The sequence below is a fragment of the Cotesia glomerata genome, linkage group LG2 (assembly GCF_020080835.1).
Source record: "Cotesia glomerata isolate CgM1 linkage group LG2, MPM_Cglom_v2.3, whole genome shotgun sequence".
NCBI lineage: Eukaryota > Metazoa > Arthropoda > Insecta > Hymenoptera > Braconidae > Cotesia > Cotesia glomerata.
Window position 1 is genome coordinate 4,272,534 of NC_058159.1, and position 14,135 is coordinate 4,286,668.

General features: G+C 27.1%; 5 protein-coding genes across 6 annotated transcripts; 4 read left to right on the forward strand and 1 right to left on the reverse strand.

Moving 5' to 3' along the window:
• The first annotated feature begins 55 nt into the window (after positions 1-55).
• Positions 56-1,376, forward strand: LOC123259446 (uroporphyrinogen-III synthase-like). Its single transcript, XM_044719988.1, has 2 exons — positions 56-334; positions 780-1,376. The coding sequence occupies exons 1-2, from the start codon at positions 151-153 to the stop codon at positions 1,352-1,354; spliced, it is 759 nt and encodes a 252-aa protein (XP_044575923.1). The 5' UTR covers positions 56-150; the 3' UTR covers positions 1,355-1,376.
• A 559-nt stretch (positions 1,377-1,935) lies between these two features.
• On the reverse strand, positions 1,936-4,875 carry LOC123259437 (tyrosine-protein phosphatase non-receptor type 14-like). The gene is made up of 4 exons (XM_044719972.1): positions 4,687-4,875; positions 4,082-4,600; positions 3,826-3,987; positions 1,936-2,680 (listed from the first exon to the last, which is right to left on the reverse strand). The coding sequence occupies exons 2-4, from the start codon at positions 4,598-4,600 to the stop codon at positions 2,072-2,074; spliced, it is 1,290 nt and encodes a 429-aa protein (XP_044575907.1). The 5' UTR covers positions 4,687-4,875; the 3' UTR covers positions 1,936-2,071.
• Positions 4,876-6,948: 2,073 nt separating this feature from the next.
• On the forward strand, positions 6,949-11,179 carry LOC123259429 (sorting nexin-2). 2 transcript variants are annotated; one of them, XM_044719957.1, is made up of 8 exons: positions 6,949-7,331; positions 7,418-7,654; positions 7,797-8,043; positions 8,131-8,295; positions 9,203-9,324; positions 9,462-9,470; positions 9,590-9,889; positions 10,628-11,179. In XM_044719957.1, the coding sequence occupies exons 1-8, from the start codon at positions 7,227-7,229 to the stop codon at positions 10,973-10,975; spliced, it is 1,533 nt and encodes a 510-aa protein (XP_044575892.1). In that variant the 5' UTR covers positions 6,949-7,226; the 3' UTR covers positions 10,976-11,179. The 2 variants fall into 2 exon arrangements, with proteins under 2 accessions (XP_044575892.1, XP_044575893.1); XM_044719958.1 differs by lacking the exon at positions 9,462-9,470 and having other exon boundaries at positions 6,951-7,331.
• Positions 11,180-11,438: 259 nt separating this feature from the next.
• LOC123259456 (LYR motif-containing protein 5A) lies at positions 11,439-13,097 on the forward strand. Its single transcript, XM_044720000.1, has 3 exons — positions 11,439-11,594; positions 11,704-12,147; positions 12,986-13,097. The coding sequence occupies exons 1-2, from the start codon at positions 11,556-11,558 to the stop codon at positions 11,926-11,928; spliced, it is 264 nt and encodes an 87-aa protein (XP_044575935.1). The 5' UTR covers positions 11,439-11,555; the 3' UTR covers positions 11,929-12,147; positions 12,986-13,097.
• Positions 12,144-13,856, forward strand: LOC123259455 (trafficking protein particle complex subunit 2-like protein). Its single transcript, XM_044719999.1, has 5 exons — positions 12,144-12,278; positions 12,986-13,161; positions 13,227-13,314; positions 13,595-13,674; positions 13,758-13,856. Exons 1-5 carry the CDS (start codon positions 12,246-12,248, stop codon positions 13,795-13,797), a joined length of 417 nt encoding a protein of 138 aa, XP_044575934.1. The 5' UTR covers positions 12,144-12,245; the 3' UTR covers positions 13,798-13,856.
• Positions 13,857-14,135: the final 279 nt, after the last annotated feature.

The following is a 14,135-nucleotide window of genomic DNA, read 5'->3' on the forward strand; positions in this document are numbered from 1 at the left end:
TCGCGGCTTTTATAAATTTCAGAAGTTTTAATACCGGTCACCAGAGGTCCAATGTTTATTTTTTTTTTTTCTTAGCAAGTGCAAGTAATCAGTAATGAATAAATATTTAAGGTTTTATAAATTAAATATATTACAAAGAAATTTAGTAATATGTCAAACAATTGGGATGTAATTCTGTGTAAAGGATTGAGTGATAAAAATGAAAGCCAAGAAGAGTATGTCAATTTTTTAAATGCAGCTGGGTACAATTGTCAAGTATTGAAGACACTGACTTTTAAATTTATAAATCTGGACATTCTTAAAGAATGTTTACTTCATCCAGAATCTTACTCCGGTAAAATAATAATATCATTAAAATTAGCAGTCACTTGATTATTTTTTAATTTTATTTAACAAAAAAATTTTTCTTGAAATAAAAAATTGCATTTTTAATTTTCTAAACTTTCTATGAAATTAAAGTTAGCAGTCACTTAACAATTTTTCTATTTTATTTATCAAAAAAATTTATTTTTAAAAAATTGCATTTTTTATTTTTTTAAATTTCTAAATGTCAATTTTTTTTTCTAATTTCTTTTTGCCATAATTTATTTGCTATAAAATTTTTAAAATTATTAAATATCTGCTAAATTAATTTTCATAAAATTTCTACATGTCAACTTTTTTTTCTACTTTATTTTTGCCATAATTTATTTGTTAAAAAAATTATTAATTAATTTTCCTAAAATAATAAATAAATAAAATACTAATTCATAATTTATAAAAAAAAAATTACTTTACAGGTTTTATATTTACTAGCCCGAGATCAATTGAAGCAGTCAGTTCTGTAACAGACAATTTAGATGCATGGAAAAAACTGCCAGCTTTTTGCGTAGGACCTTCTACAGAAGCCTGCGCTAAAGAGTGTCTTAAATTAAATTCATGTGAAGGATCTCACAGCGGGAATGCTTGCGAGCTCGCGGAGTATATTGTAAATAAATTTAAAAAAAATAACAAACCTTTGCTGTATCCTTGCAGCGAAATATCAAGAGATACAATTTTAAAAGTTTTAATTGCCAATGACATTGAATTCGAGAAATTGAATGTGTACAAAACTTTACCAGCAGATTCGTTAGGAAAAGATTTATCAAAAATTATTTCAAATAGTCCTCAAATTTTTGTATTTTTTAGCCCGTCTGTGGTAGAATTTTTGGTAAATGCTGCGAAAGAACAATCTTTGTCACTAGATAAAATAAAATCTGTAGCGATCGGACCTGTAACAGCAGAAGCGCTAGTCAAAGCTGAACTATCCGTCGCTGGTACTGCTGCTAAACCAAATCCTCAGTCTCTACTGGAAGCTATAAAAAATATATCCTGATGATAATTTTAATAACACTGAAGCTAGCCGTCAGCTGTCAATTTAAAAATTTTTTTTAACAAATTTATTACAATGAAAAAAATGCTTCTAAAAATTTTTACTGTGATTTTTATTAATTTTCACATGCACGGAAAGAACAAGATGACACAATATATCATCCCAGATTATACTGAGTGAAAAAAAATTTCGGATATTAGTTAGTATAATCCAGATTACAAACAGTATAATCCCATATTACAATGAGTATAATCCAGATATCACGTAGTATAATCTGGATTTTTCTAGCTACTATCTGAAATTTTTTTTTTTCATTACAGATATCACTGAGCATAATCCCAGATTATAATGAGTATAATCCAGATATCACGCAGTATAATCTGGATTTTTTTAGCTATCTGAAATTTTTTTTCACTACAGATATCACTGAGTATAATCTGGCATAATATCCAGTGTCATCTTGTTTTTTCCGTGTGTGAAATTTTTTAATTACATTTTTTTTATAATAATTTAATTGCTATAAAATTCTAAAAAAATTATTGTCTGTCAACATCAGTGTCATTAATTTTATAAATAAAACTACAAGATATTTTAAAAAGTGATTTAATAAAACGATTATACATAAAATGTTTGATTAAAATTGTTATACAATTATTAAAATATATATTTTTAAACATAAAAAAATAACAAGCTTGGATTAAAATTAATAAAATAAAATAACTAATATCTATTTCTGTTGACAACATTGCCGAGTAAACAGAGTTCAGCGTTAACTATCGTCGATTGGTTTGCATAATAAGGCTGTGGAGGATTACCACCGTTGTACGTCATCTGCACAGCAGTCTCATAGTCAGGTGCTGGTCTATAAGACGGCAGAAGAGCGCGAAGATTGTTAAGATCCGTGGAAGAAACTGAAACCACTGGCGGATAAGGCGTCGTCGATAGATCGTTGTAACTAGTCCAGCGCATGGAGTCATCCGTGTTGCGATTTTCTAAATTCACCGAAGCTGTCTGCTCGGTTGAATCATTAGTATCGCTATCAAAGTATCCCGTTAGCCTTTCAGAGGGTCGAGACTCCTGATGCTGCATGTAGAACGTGTGTTGAGCTATGCACAACCTCCATGTGTACTTAGCGCTGCGTGAATCACGAAAGAAAAACTGCTTAGCTTCTTCATGCTCCGATTGACACTCTATTCGAAATGTTTTCTTGTGATTTATAACGTTGCTTATATCTTTCCATCGGTAGAATTGGGTCGCTTGTGTCGATGGATACCCAACCATTATTCCGTTTATTGATATTCCAAGGACTACTTGATTATTAGCTGCGTCCTGATTTACAATATTTTTATTTTAGTCTTTTAATCATCTATATTATTGAGAGAATAAGAAAAATTTTGTGTCCAAGATAAGTCATATGATAAAATCGTTTTTTTTATTTAAATTTAGTGTCATTGCAAAGGTCTTGATTTTAATTTGTGTCTTTTCAAGATTTCATATCATTTTCACCGATACTCAATTTATGATGATATGTATTTAGGCTGCATTTGAAAATTCTTTATCTCTAGATACATAATTAAGAAATGACCTTGTATCTTGAGAACTATTGACATTTTTAAAGATATAAGCTCATCCCGATGTTACACTCATCGAGACCTTTCATTTGAGTACCCACATCAATTTTTCATATATTTTATATATATATATATATGAATATATGAAAAATATATCAAAATGCATGTGGGTACTCAAATGAAAGCTCTTGATAAGTGTAACATCGGATTGAGTTTATATCTTCTAAAATGTCAATAGTCAAGAAATTACAGTGCAACTTAATAAATATCTTGTGAAATATTGACATTTTTAAAGATATAAGCTCATCCTGATGATACACCCATCAAAACCTTTCATTTGAGTACCCACATCAATTTTTCATATATTTCATATATTTACATATATGAATGTATGAAAAATATATCAAAATGCATGTGGGTACTCGAATGAAAGCTCTTGATGAGTGTAACATCAGGATGAGCTTATATCTTTGAAAATATCAATAGTTAAGAAAGTACAGTGCAATTTAACATAATTAAGAAACGACCTTGTATCTTGTGATCTATTGACATTTTTAAAGATATAAGCTCACCTCGATGTTACACTCATCGAGACCTTTCATTTGATTACCCACATCAATTTTTCATATATTTTATATATTTATATATATGAAAAATATATAAAAATGCATGTGGGTACTCAAATGAAAGCTCTTGATGAGTGTAACATCGAGATGAGCTTATATCTTCAAAAACGTCAATAGTTAAGAAAGTACATTACAATTTAACAAAAGTCATTATTTAATAAAGCAAAATTTCATTTATTTATAGTCCGAAATTCATGGCAGTCACATAGTGACTGCAAGGTTGCTAGTACCAATAATTCGAGTATAAAAAATTTCATTAATTAGGTAAAGTAATTACCTTAGCAGTAAATGATTCATGACCGTATCCCTCTAATTGAACAACGCTGGATATATAGTATTCTTCAGCAACTGCTTGAGTTACTCCCGCCAGACTTTTATACTGACAAATCGCTGAATGTAACAATCCATCTTTACCACTTGCTTCAGCATCGATTACATCCTAAAATAAAAAAAAAAAATTATTGATTAATTAATTAATTAATTAATTACTCGACCATCTCCATCAGAGTTTATAAAATAAATGGAAAAGTTACTTTAGGAAAGAAGGCACACTGTTGAAGGCACTCGAAAGTATGTCTCGCAGGGTCATAGTTCCCCAGCTCAGCCTGCATCGAGTAACTAGCTAGCGAAGTAGCTTGTCTCGAGCTACATTGAATTCTTCCCTCCAAAATATCACTCTTCAATTGCAAATAATAATGATACCTTGTCATATCGTCTTGTATCAACTGAACATCGGTTATGTAAAACATAATCCTGAGATACAGACTGAAACTCTTGGCCTCTTTTTCCAGCTGTTTTTTCAGCGGCTTGTCCATATCAACCCACCTTGCCGAAGGCTCTCCATGTCTGCAGATGTACCTCAAACCGAAGAACTCGGGCTGTCCTAGTCCCAGCCGCTGCGTGAGATTTTCCAGACACTCTTGACCTAGACTGTCAATCCCCAAAGTACACTCTATCGAAGTCTGGTCCAGCAGCTCTACACATATTACATATTGGTTTTTAGACACTACGTTGTACTGGCGACTTTTCTTCAGATAAAATTTGAATGGCATCTAAAATATTTTTAGAAATATTATTAATACCTACTCGCTGGGTACTTATATATAAAAGTTATTTATTTATAAATTTTTCTACTTACTTTTGACTGAAATTAATATTTTTATTTTGATCAGATAACTTTTATTTTATTTCACTTCACATTATCAAATCTATTTCAATGATAACAACTTTGATTTATTTATGCTCACGCTTATTCATTTATTTATCAATATTTGACTGGTGTATATAAATAAATAAATACTGGGTATTGTCAGTGTGAAAAGTGACGCGCGTTAAATCTATTTACAATTAACTACCTCATACTTTTGTATAATACTCAAAATATACACAAAAGCAGAAAATATACATTAAAATTTATAAGTTATCCATCAGCTGTCAATTTTAAAAATTTTTTTAACTAATTAATAACAATAAAAAAACATTAACTTCCCGATTTTTGAAAATTTTCGATTTTCTTAGCGGGAAGTTAAAAATGCTTCTAAAAATTTTCACTTGTAATTTTTACTAATTTTCACATATGCAACTTTTTTTATGTAATTAAATTTTTTATGAAAATAAAGTTAGCCGACGTCTAAAAATTAAAAAAAAATTTTTTTTATTGAATAAACTATGGCAAAAAAATTAAAAAAAAATTTTAATTTGTAATAAATTTAAAAAAATGTAAATACAATTTTTAAAAAATACTCTTTAGTTCTAATTTAATTAATTAAACAAAATCGGAAAATCAAAAATGTCGGCTAGCTATGAAAATAAAGTTAGCCGACATCTAAAAAATTTTATTTTTCATATTAAAGAATTATTCCAAAAAAAGTAAAAAAAAAAAATTTCATTTATTAAAAACTTCAATCAAAAACTATAAGTGCAATTTTTTAAAAATATTTTTTAGTTATAATTTAATAAATTAAGCAAAATAAAAAAGTCAAGAAATGTCAGCTAACTTTATTAGTATCGGCTAACTTTATTATTATAAATTTTTTTTATATGACATTAAAATTAGCAGTTACTTGACAATTTTTAAATCTTATTTAACAAACAAATTTGTTCTAAAAATTATTTAAAAAAAAATTGAATTTTTATTTTTAAAAATTTCTACGTCAATTTTTTTTATAATTTTTTTTTTGCAGTAATTTATCTCTTAAAAAAAGTCTAAAAATTATTAAATATCTGCTACTTTAATTTTCTTTTTTTTTTATAACAATTCAATTACTACAAAATTCTAAAAAAATTTATAATTGTCATAATACTAAAATTAGCCGGTATTGTTAATTTTTTTAGTTCTTTTTTAATTATTAAACTAGAACTAAATATTATTTTTAAAAAATTGCACTTATAATTTTTCCAATTTTTTACAAATAATATTTTTAAAAAATCTGTTTACAATAATTTTTATAATAAAAAAAAATTCTGAAAATTTTTAGATGCCGGCTAACTTAATTTTCATTATATCTGTCAACTTCAGTGTGATTAAAAATTATGAAACTGAAGTTGACAGACGTCAGGAATTTTTTAATAATTAAATAATTATTAAAAAAATATAATATAAAAATTCCACATGTGAAAATTAAAAAAACAAATTATTAGTGGAAATTTTTGAAGCATTTTTTTATTGTTACAAAAATTAAAAAAATTTTATGACATTAAAGTTAGCAGTCACTTGATTATTTTTCAATTTTTTTTGACAAATAAAATGACACTGAAGTTGAAAGACATCAGAAATTTTTTTAGAATTTTTTAGCAATGAAATTATTATAAAAAAAAATTAATTAAAAAATTTCAGATGTCAAAATTAAAAAAAATTACAAGTGAAAATTTTTAGAAGTTTATTATAATTGATTTGTTATAAAAATTTTTAAAATTGACAGCTGACGGCTAACTTCAGTATTATCAAATAAATTTGCCCCAAAAATTATTAAAAAAAAATTGCATTTTTAATTTTTTAAAATTTTTACGTCAATTTTTTTTATAATTTTATTTGTGAAAAAAAAATTTTTTAAATTATCAAATATCTGCTAAATTAATTTTCATAAAAATTTTAATGAAAATTAATTTAGCAGAGATTTTATAATTTTAAAAATTTTTTAAATAAATAAATTATGTCAAAAAAAAATGAGATAAAAAATTGACATTTAGAAAATTAAAAAAATCCAATTTTTTAGAAATAATTTTTCGGAGCAAATTTATTTATTAAAAAAAAATCAAAAAATTTTCAAGCGACTGCTAATTTTAAGTTGTCAGCTAACTTCAGAGTATCATCTAAAAATTACCAACACTCTAGAGAAATTAAAAATTCTCTATAAGAAATGTTTTGGTTAAAAACAATTGAATCCTATTGGTCAATATTTCTCTGCTGATTGTCATAAAAGAGCAACACACCAGTAGCAAGTAGCATAAATTAATCACCATCACCATCACTCAACCGGTATTAGGTGAATAATTGTACTAAGACTACGATTCTCAGAACAGAGACTGTGTTTGTGATTACAGAACGCGATAGTGCTTGCTAGTGGGCCGATCCCGTGGTAATCGCTGTCAATTTAAAACCAACTAGCATAGCCATCAGTTAAATAAAGAGTACACAAATTTATTTTTATTTGTTTATTAACTAAGAATATAATAAAGATGGCTGATAACAAGGAACCACCACCACTATTTGATCAAGTTGACATTAACAGAGACAATGAGCTGGAGGATGATGATGAAGATATTTTTGCTTCTGCTATCCAGGTAAATTAAACATTTTTTAGTTACATTTAATTGTTGGGATAATTTTGCTAGTGCCAATGACATGCAATATGTTAATTTTTTCACAGGATCAAAATCCACTGACCAATTCTTCTTTCAATGGAGTATCAGTGACAGCTGAGCTTCCTAAATTGTCTTTACGAGATGCACCTGACGACAATTCGTATTCTACGGTGTCAAGTCCAGCTCCAGGACCTCTGAGTTCGCCACTGGGTATGTCTGAAGACATGGGAGATCTTCATGAAGTGCCAATTAATGATGAAGCGACTGGACAATCGCTTAAACAGTCTCAATCTCTTGAAGAAGTAATTAATTTAATTTATTAAAAATTTATTTTATAATTTATTAATAATACAATTTTAAAATTTATTTAATTTATAAATTTACAATTTATTTTATTTATTAATTTATAATTTATTTAATTTATAAATTAAAAATTAAATCCAGGTGCCGACAGAATCGACGGAAACTCTATTAAAAATAACAGTAACATCTCCACAAAAAATCGGCGAAGGAATGAGTGCCTATGTCGTGTACAGAGTTGAAACAAAAACCAACATGCCTATTTTCCGAAAGAGAAGTTTCAGCGTTATCAGAAGATTCAGCGATTTCCTTGGGCTGCATGATAAGCTCGTCGAAAAATATCTGAGAAGCGGCAGAATCATTCCGCCAGCACCGGAGAAGAGCGTTATCGGTATTGCTCATTTTATTTTTTATCCTTATCTTTATCTCTTTCATTATATACAGTGTATGTATACGATATTAATTCTTTTGTATTTAGGTATGACGAAAATAAAAATGTCCGGTGATAAAAGCCAGGAACAAAATTCAAGCTCTACGGAATTTATCGAGAGACGCCGAGCTGCTTTGGAGCGTTATTTAAATAGAACAGCGACGCATCCGGTTCTCAGCGTCGATCCTGACTTCAGGGAATTTTTAGAAGCTGGTAATTAACTTTACCACCATCTTTAATCTATATTATTAAGAAAATGAGAACAAACTTTGTGTCCTGGATAGTCAAATGATAAAATCGGTTTTTTTAGTTAAATTTAGTGTCATTGCAAAGGTCTTGACTTGAATTTGTGCATTTTAAAGGTTTCATATCATTTTCACCGATAGTCAATTTATGATAATAAGTATTTAGGCTGCATTTGAAAATTCTCTATCTCTAGATACATAATTAAAAAATGACCTTGTATCTTGTGAACTATTGACATTTTTTAAGATATAAAATCATCCCGATGTTACACTCATCGAAACCTTTCATTTGAGTACCCACATCAATTTTTCATATATTTATATATATTGTATATATGTATATATGAAAAATATATGAAAATGCATGTGGGTACTCAAATGAAAGCTCTTGATGAGTGCAAGATCGGGATGAGCTTATATATTTGAAAATATCAATAGTTAAGAAAGTACAGTGTAATTTAACACAATTAAAAAATGCCCTTGTATTTTGAGAACTATTGACATTTTTAAAGTTATAAACTCACCCCGATGTTACACTCATCGAGACCTTTCATTTGAGTACCCACATCAATATTTCATATATTTATATATATTACATATATGTATATATGAAAAATATATCAAAATGCATGTGGGTACTCAAATGAAAGCCCTTGATGAGTGTAATATCGGGATGAGCTTATATCTTCAAAAACGTCAATAGTTAAGAAAGTACAGTGCAATTTAACAAAAGTCATTATTTAATAAAGCAAAATTTTATTTATTTATAGTTCACAAGTCACGGCAGTCACATAGTGACTGCAAGGTTGCTAGTACATAGTTATTGTATTTAATTAATTTTTATACTAATGTAATTATATTAATTGCTTAATTAGATATGGAATTACCGAAAGCTACGAGTACCTCGGCGTTGAGTGGTGCTGGAGTAATGCGTCTCTTCAACAAAGTAGGCGAGACAATGAACAAAATAACTTACAAAATGGATGAAAGTGATGGGGTAAGTCGTAAGATTTTTTAATTATGTGAAAATAAATAATATTTAACAAAAAGAATAATAAATACCTATTAAAAGCCTCGCTGCATGCAATAAAAAGATCATAAGACTATGACATACTTTTTTTTTGCCTGCATTAGGAGGGTAAGGTACGTTCATTAAATTTCGCAGCATCATACGCTTACATCGTCACTCAGCATTTGCTTTAGCATTACCCATTGATAGTTAATATTTGATTGTCTTCTCATTTTTTAAAAATTATTTACAGTGGTTCGAAGAAAAAACTGCTCAGATAGACTCGCTGGACACCCAGCTAAGAGCACTACATTCCGCTGTAGAAACTCTGACCAATCAGCGACACGAATTGGCCAATTGCACTGGTGCCAGTGCAAAGTCGATAGCAGTCCTAGGTCATGGAGAAGTTGGAGTTTCCTTAGGGAGAGCCTTGGCTCAGTTGGCTGAGACTTTGGAAAAGGTCGAAGTTGTTCGACGCGCTCAGAGTAATAGTGATCTTTATCAATTTGGAGAAATGTTGAGAGATTATGTCGCTCTTATTGGTGCTATTAAGGTACAAAATCAATATTTTTTTTTTGGTAATTATTTACAAGTGAGGTCAACCCTATTTTGGGTTATAATTAGGTGAAAAATTAACATTTGAAAATTTTTTTTTATACTGCTTATTTTCACGGCGCATTTATGATAAAAAATTTAGTGAAAGAAAAAAATAAAAATTTCGATAGCTTTTTTGCCTTCAAAAGTTGGAAAAAATTTTGGCTCTCATGTTTTTGAATAAAATTTCAATTTTATCTTTTTTTGATATATTTTTTTTTGAAAAAAAAAAAAAATGTTAAATGTCACAATTTACTTAAAAATTTATAAATTTTTAAGAAAATTTGTTAAAATTGTGATAGTCAACTTTTTTTTTTTAATTGTTCTTTTTTTATGTATTTAAAAAAAAAAATATTTCAATAAAATCAAATAGAAATTTCGTTAAAAAAAAATGAAAATTAAAATGGTTGACCCCACTTGTAAATATTTACCTTTTTTTTTGTGACACTGAAGTTGACAGGCACTAGAAATTCTTTTATAATTTAATAGCAATGAAATTATTGAGAAAAAAAATTTAACAAAAAGTTCCACATGTGAAAATTGAAAAAAAAATAATTACTGAAAATTTTTAAAAGCATTTTTTTATTGTAATTGGTTTGTTATAAAAATTAAAAAAATTAACAGTTGTCCGCTAACTTCAGTATCATTTTTTTTTCATTAAAATAAAATAATGATAATTTATATTTAATAATTTTAGGATGTTTTCCATGAACGAGTAAAAGTATTCCAAAACTGGCAGCACGCTCAAATGATGTTAAACAAAAAACGCGAACAAAAAGCGCGACTGGAACAAGCAGGTAGAAGCGATAAAACAACGCAAGCAGCTACTGAAGTCATCGACTGGGAAGCGAAAGTAGACCGAGGTCAAGAAGAGTTTGATAATATTTCCAAGATGATCAAAAAGGAAGTCGAACGATTTGAAGTGTTGAGAGTCGACGATTTTAAAAAACAGCTAACAGAATATTTGGAGACGATGCTTCAGCATCAAAACCAATTAATCAAACACTGGGAAAGCTTTTTACCCGAAGCCCGGGCTGTTGCATAAATAATTCGTTCCATTATAAAATTCCAATTACTTTTACTTTAAAAATTTTATTTTATTTTATTATATTTTCGTTCTTATCGTGCAATTTCACGTTGAGTTGGTTTAAATAATTATATATATAAATCGATTATACTGCTGTGTCTATTTTTTAGCAGGTACCATTATGTCTACATAATTTTAATTAAAAACTGTTTTTATAATTAATTAATTAATTATTATTAATCATTCAGGGAACAAGCTGCCAATCCTTTTCCTTTAATCAAGTGATTTTATTTCAGCGAAATAAATTAAGTAAGATAATTATTAATAGTAACTAAAAATAAATTCTTTGTTAGAGATAATATTAATGGACAATAAAAAATGTTATAGGAGATATATATGTATATATTTTTTTTATTGATAAAAAAAAAAAACATTACTGAAAATTTTTAAGTTTGTAGACTTAATACAAGGCTGGCAATTATTTAATAATTAAATAAAAAACAACCAGCTTAAAGATAAATAATATTAACATTTTTACGAATCTCATTAAAAAGGCTTTGGATAATAGACCAGACGGTTAATTGGACTTTGGCAAGCAATGGCTCTACGAGCTAGAGTTTTGGAGTTATATAAAGAGGTAATTACTTGTATTTAAATTAACAAATTAATTTTTTATTATTAATATAATTGTTTTTTAACACTCACTTAATTAATTTAAGCTATTAAATATTTATTTATTTATCTAGCTTCTTTATATGGGGAAGGATTATCCTCAAGGATACAAATTTTTCCGAGAAAATCTGAAAAAAGCTTTTATGAAAAATAAATACGAAACTGACCCAGAGAAAATAGAAAAGATGATCGATCGCGGTAAATACGTCATGAAGGAGATTGAGTCGCTGTACATGCTGAAAAAATATCGAACGATGAAGAGGAGGTATTACGAGGAGCCAAGTTCTAAGCAGTTGTAAAGCCAGATTTTTTTTAACTCATTCAAGAAAACTCACTTCTTAAAAATATTTATGAGTAATCTCACACTGCCTTATTTTTTTAACAGCAAAAAATTATGAAATAAATGTCAATTGTAATTTTTAATCAATGTAAATAAATTGAATATAAACACAAAGAGATCATAACCTTCAAATTCACTCCTGTCATGGTCAGCTGATCAATAAGTGGGATTAACATTTGTAAATAAAAGCTTGTTATTGATTTTTTAATTATTGTTTATTAGTATGAAGGTGGTTAACTGATTGTTTATTGATTATTAAATATTTATTTTGTGAAAATGGTTCTTTGCATTGCAGTTATCGGTAAAGATGTAAGTAACTTGTATTTATGACTTTAAAGTTAGCAGAACTATTTTTATGAAAATTAATTTAGCAGATATTTAATAATTTTTCTAATAAATAAATTATTACATAAAAAAATAAGAAAAAAAATTGCCATTTAGAAAATTTAATAAATTAAAAATGCAACTTTTTTAAATAATTTTCAGGAACAAATTTTTTTGTTAAATAAAATTAAAAAATGGTTAATTGACAGCTAACTTTAATATCATATTATTTTTTAATTTTTTTAACAAATAGATTTTTTCCAAAAAATTATTTAAAAAAAAATTGCATTTTATGTTTTTTTTTTTAATTTCTATGTCAATTTTTTATTCTACTTTTTTTTTGATGACATTAAAGTTAGCAGTCACTTAACCATTTAAAAATTTTTTTTTAACAAATAGATTTTTTAAAAAAATTATTTTTAAAAAATTGCATTTTTTATTTTTTAAAATTTCTACATGTCAATTTTTTTTTCTACTTTTTTGGCCATAATTTATTTGTTAAAAAAATTCTTAAAATTATTAATTATCTGCTAAATTAATTTTCATTTTTTTTTGTCATAATTTATTTGTTAAAAAAATTCTTAAAATTATCAAATATCTGTTAAATTAATTTTCATCTTGTATTTTGATAAAAATTAGCTCTTGAAATATTCTATTTTATGCTTCTCTGATAATATTTATTTATTTATTAGAATTCACCGCTTTATATTAAATGTTTATCCGAAGAAAGTGAAGTCGAACTTCATTACAAAGTACACACGTCAATAGATATTATTGAAGAGAAGTTAAACACCGGGAATAAAATAACAGCCACTGACAGCAGAGAATTATTTTTAGGACTACTCCATTTTACAGATGAACATAAAATGTAAGTATTTATTTAATTATTATTTTTAAAATTAATTAATTTATTTTTTTATTATTTTTTTGTAGTTTCGGGTATGCAACAAATACCAAGGTCAAGTTTGTTGTAGTCTTGCAGACTCCAAGTACCACTGTGAGAGACAATGATGTCAGAATGGTTTGTTGATACAATATCTAAATAATTATGACACTGAAGTTGACAGACGTTAAAATTTTTTTAGAATTTTATGTTAGTTAAATTATTGTAAAAAAAATTTAATTAAAAAGTTTCATATGTGAAAATTAATAAAAATTGTAAGTGAAAATTTTTAGAAGCATTTTTTTATTGCGATTAATTTGTTAAATAAATTTTTTAAATTGACAGCTGACGGCTAACTTCAGTATCATCAATAATTAAATAATTTGAGACATAACTGATTCATTTTTTAAATTTTTAGATTTTCCGGAAACTTCACACGGCTTACTGTAATGCTATTTGCAATCCATTTTACATTCCTGGAGATCCTATTGAATCTAAGTAATTATTTTTAAATATATGTGACAAGTATATTGTTAATCATTGATGATTATTGAATTAATAAATATACATTAATTTTTCAGGTCATTTGACGCGACTGTAAAAGACATAATGGGAATTTAATAAAAATAAGTTTAATAATTTTTTTTAAACTTGTAAAAATAAAATTTGGTGAAAAATTATTCTTTATGCATTTTTTTACCCACGTATAGTCTTCATATTTAAAAAAAAGATACGACAATTTTTTAAATATTATTTTGTATTACTCATGCGGGAAAAGTAGTATCTTGGCGCTCGTTGTTGCGGTTGAAAAAGAGCTGTTTGCCCATTTTAAAATTACGCGTGAGTTTTTTCATAAATGAAACTGTTATTTGAGTGCGACAAGTTTACTTGTCGCACGCAAATTATTCTTGGCGCATTCAAATTATCCTTGTCGCACGCAATTGACTGTGAAACTGCTA

Excerpts from the sequence above, each read along its gene's own strand:
- LOC123259437 (XM_044719972.1), bottom strand. The coding sequence starts at position 4,600 with ATGCCATTCAAATTTTATCTGAAGAAAAGTCGCCAGTACAACGTAGTG. Across the intron at positions 3,988-4,081 it reads AGTGTGCCTTCTTTCCTAAA|GATGTAATCGATGCTGAAGC; the intron begins GTAACTTTTCCA and ends TTTTTATTTTAG. Across the intron at positions 2,681-3,825 it reads ATGAATCATTTACTGCTAAG|GACGCAGCTAATAATCAAGT; the intron begins GTAATTACTTTA and ends ATTGTAAATCAG.
- LOC123259456 (XM_044720000.1), top strand. The coding sequence starts at position 11,556 with ATGGCTCTACGAGCTAGAGTTTTGGAGTTATATAAAGAG. Across the intron at positions 11,595-11,703 it reads TTTTGGAGTTATATAAAGAG|CTTCTTTATATGGGGAAGGA; the intron begins GTAATTACTTGT and ends TTATTTATCTAG.
- LOC123259455 (XM_044719999.1), top strand. The coding sequence starts at position 12,246 with ATGGTTCTTTGCATTGCAGTTATCGGTAAAGAT. Across the intron at positions 12,279-12,985 it reads TTGCAGTTATCGGTAAAGAT|AATTCACCGCTTTATATTAA; the intron begins GTAAGTAACTTG and ends TTTATTTATTAG. Across the intron at positions 13,675-13,757 it reads GGAGATCCTATTGAATCTAA|GTCATTTGACGCGACTGTAA; the intron begins GTAATTATTTTT and ends TTAATTTTTCAG.
- LOC123259446 (XM_044719988.1), top strand. The coding sequence starts at position 151 with ATGTCAAACAATTGGGATGTAATTCTGTGTAAAGGATTGAGTGATAAA. Across the intron at positions 335-779 it reads TCATCCAGAATCTTACTCCG|GTTTTATATTTACTAGCCCG; the intron begins GTAAAATAATAA and ends ATTACTTTACAG.
- LOC123259429 (XM_044719957.1), top strand. The coding sequence starts at position 7,227 with ATGGCTGATAACAAGGAACCACCACCACTATTTGATCAAGTTGACATT. Across the intron at positions 7,655-7,796 it reads AGTCTCAATCTCTTGAAGAA|GTGCCGACAGAATCGACGGA; the intron begins GTAATTAATTTA and ends AATTAAATCCAG. Across the intron at positions 8,296-9,202 it reads CAGGGAATTTTTAGAAGCTG|ATATGGAATTACCGAAAGCT; the intron begins GTAATTAACTTT and ends TTGCTTAATTAG.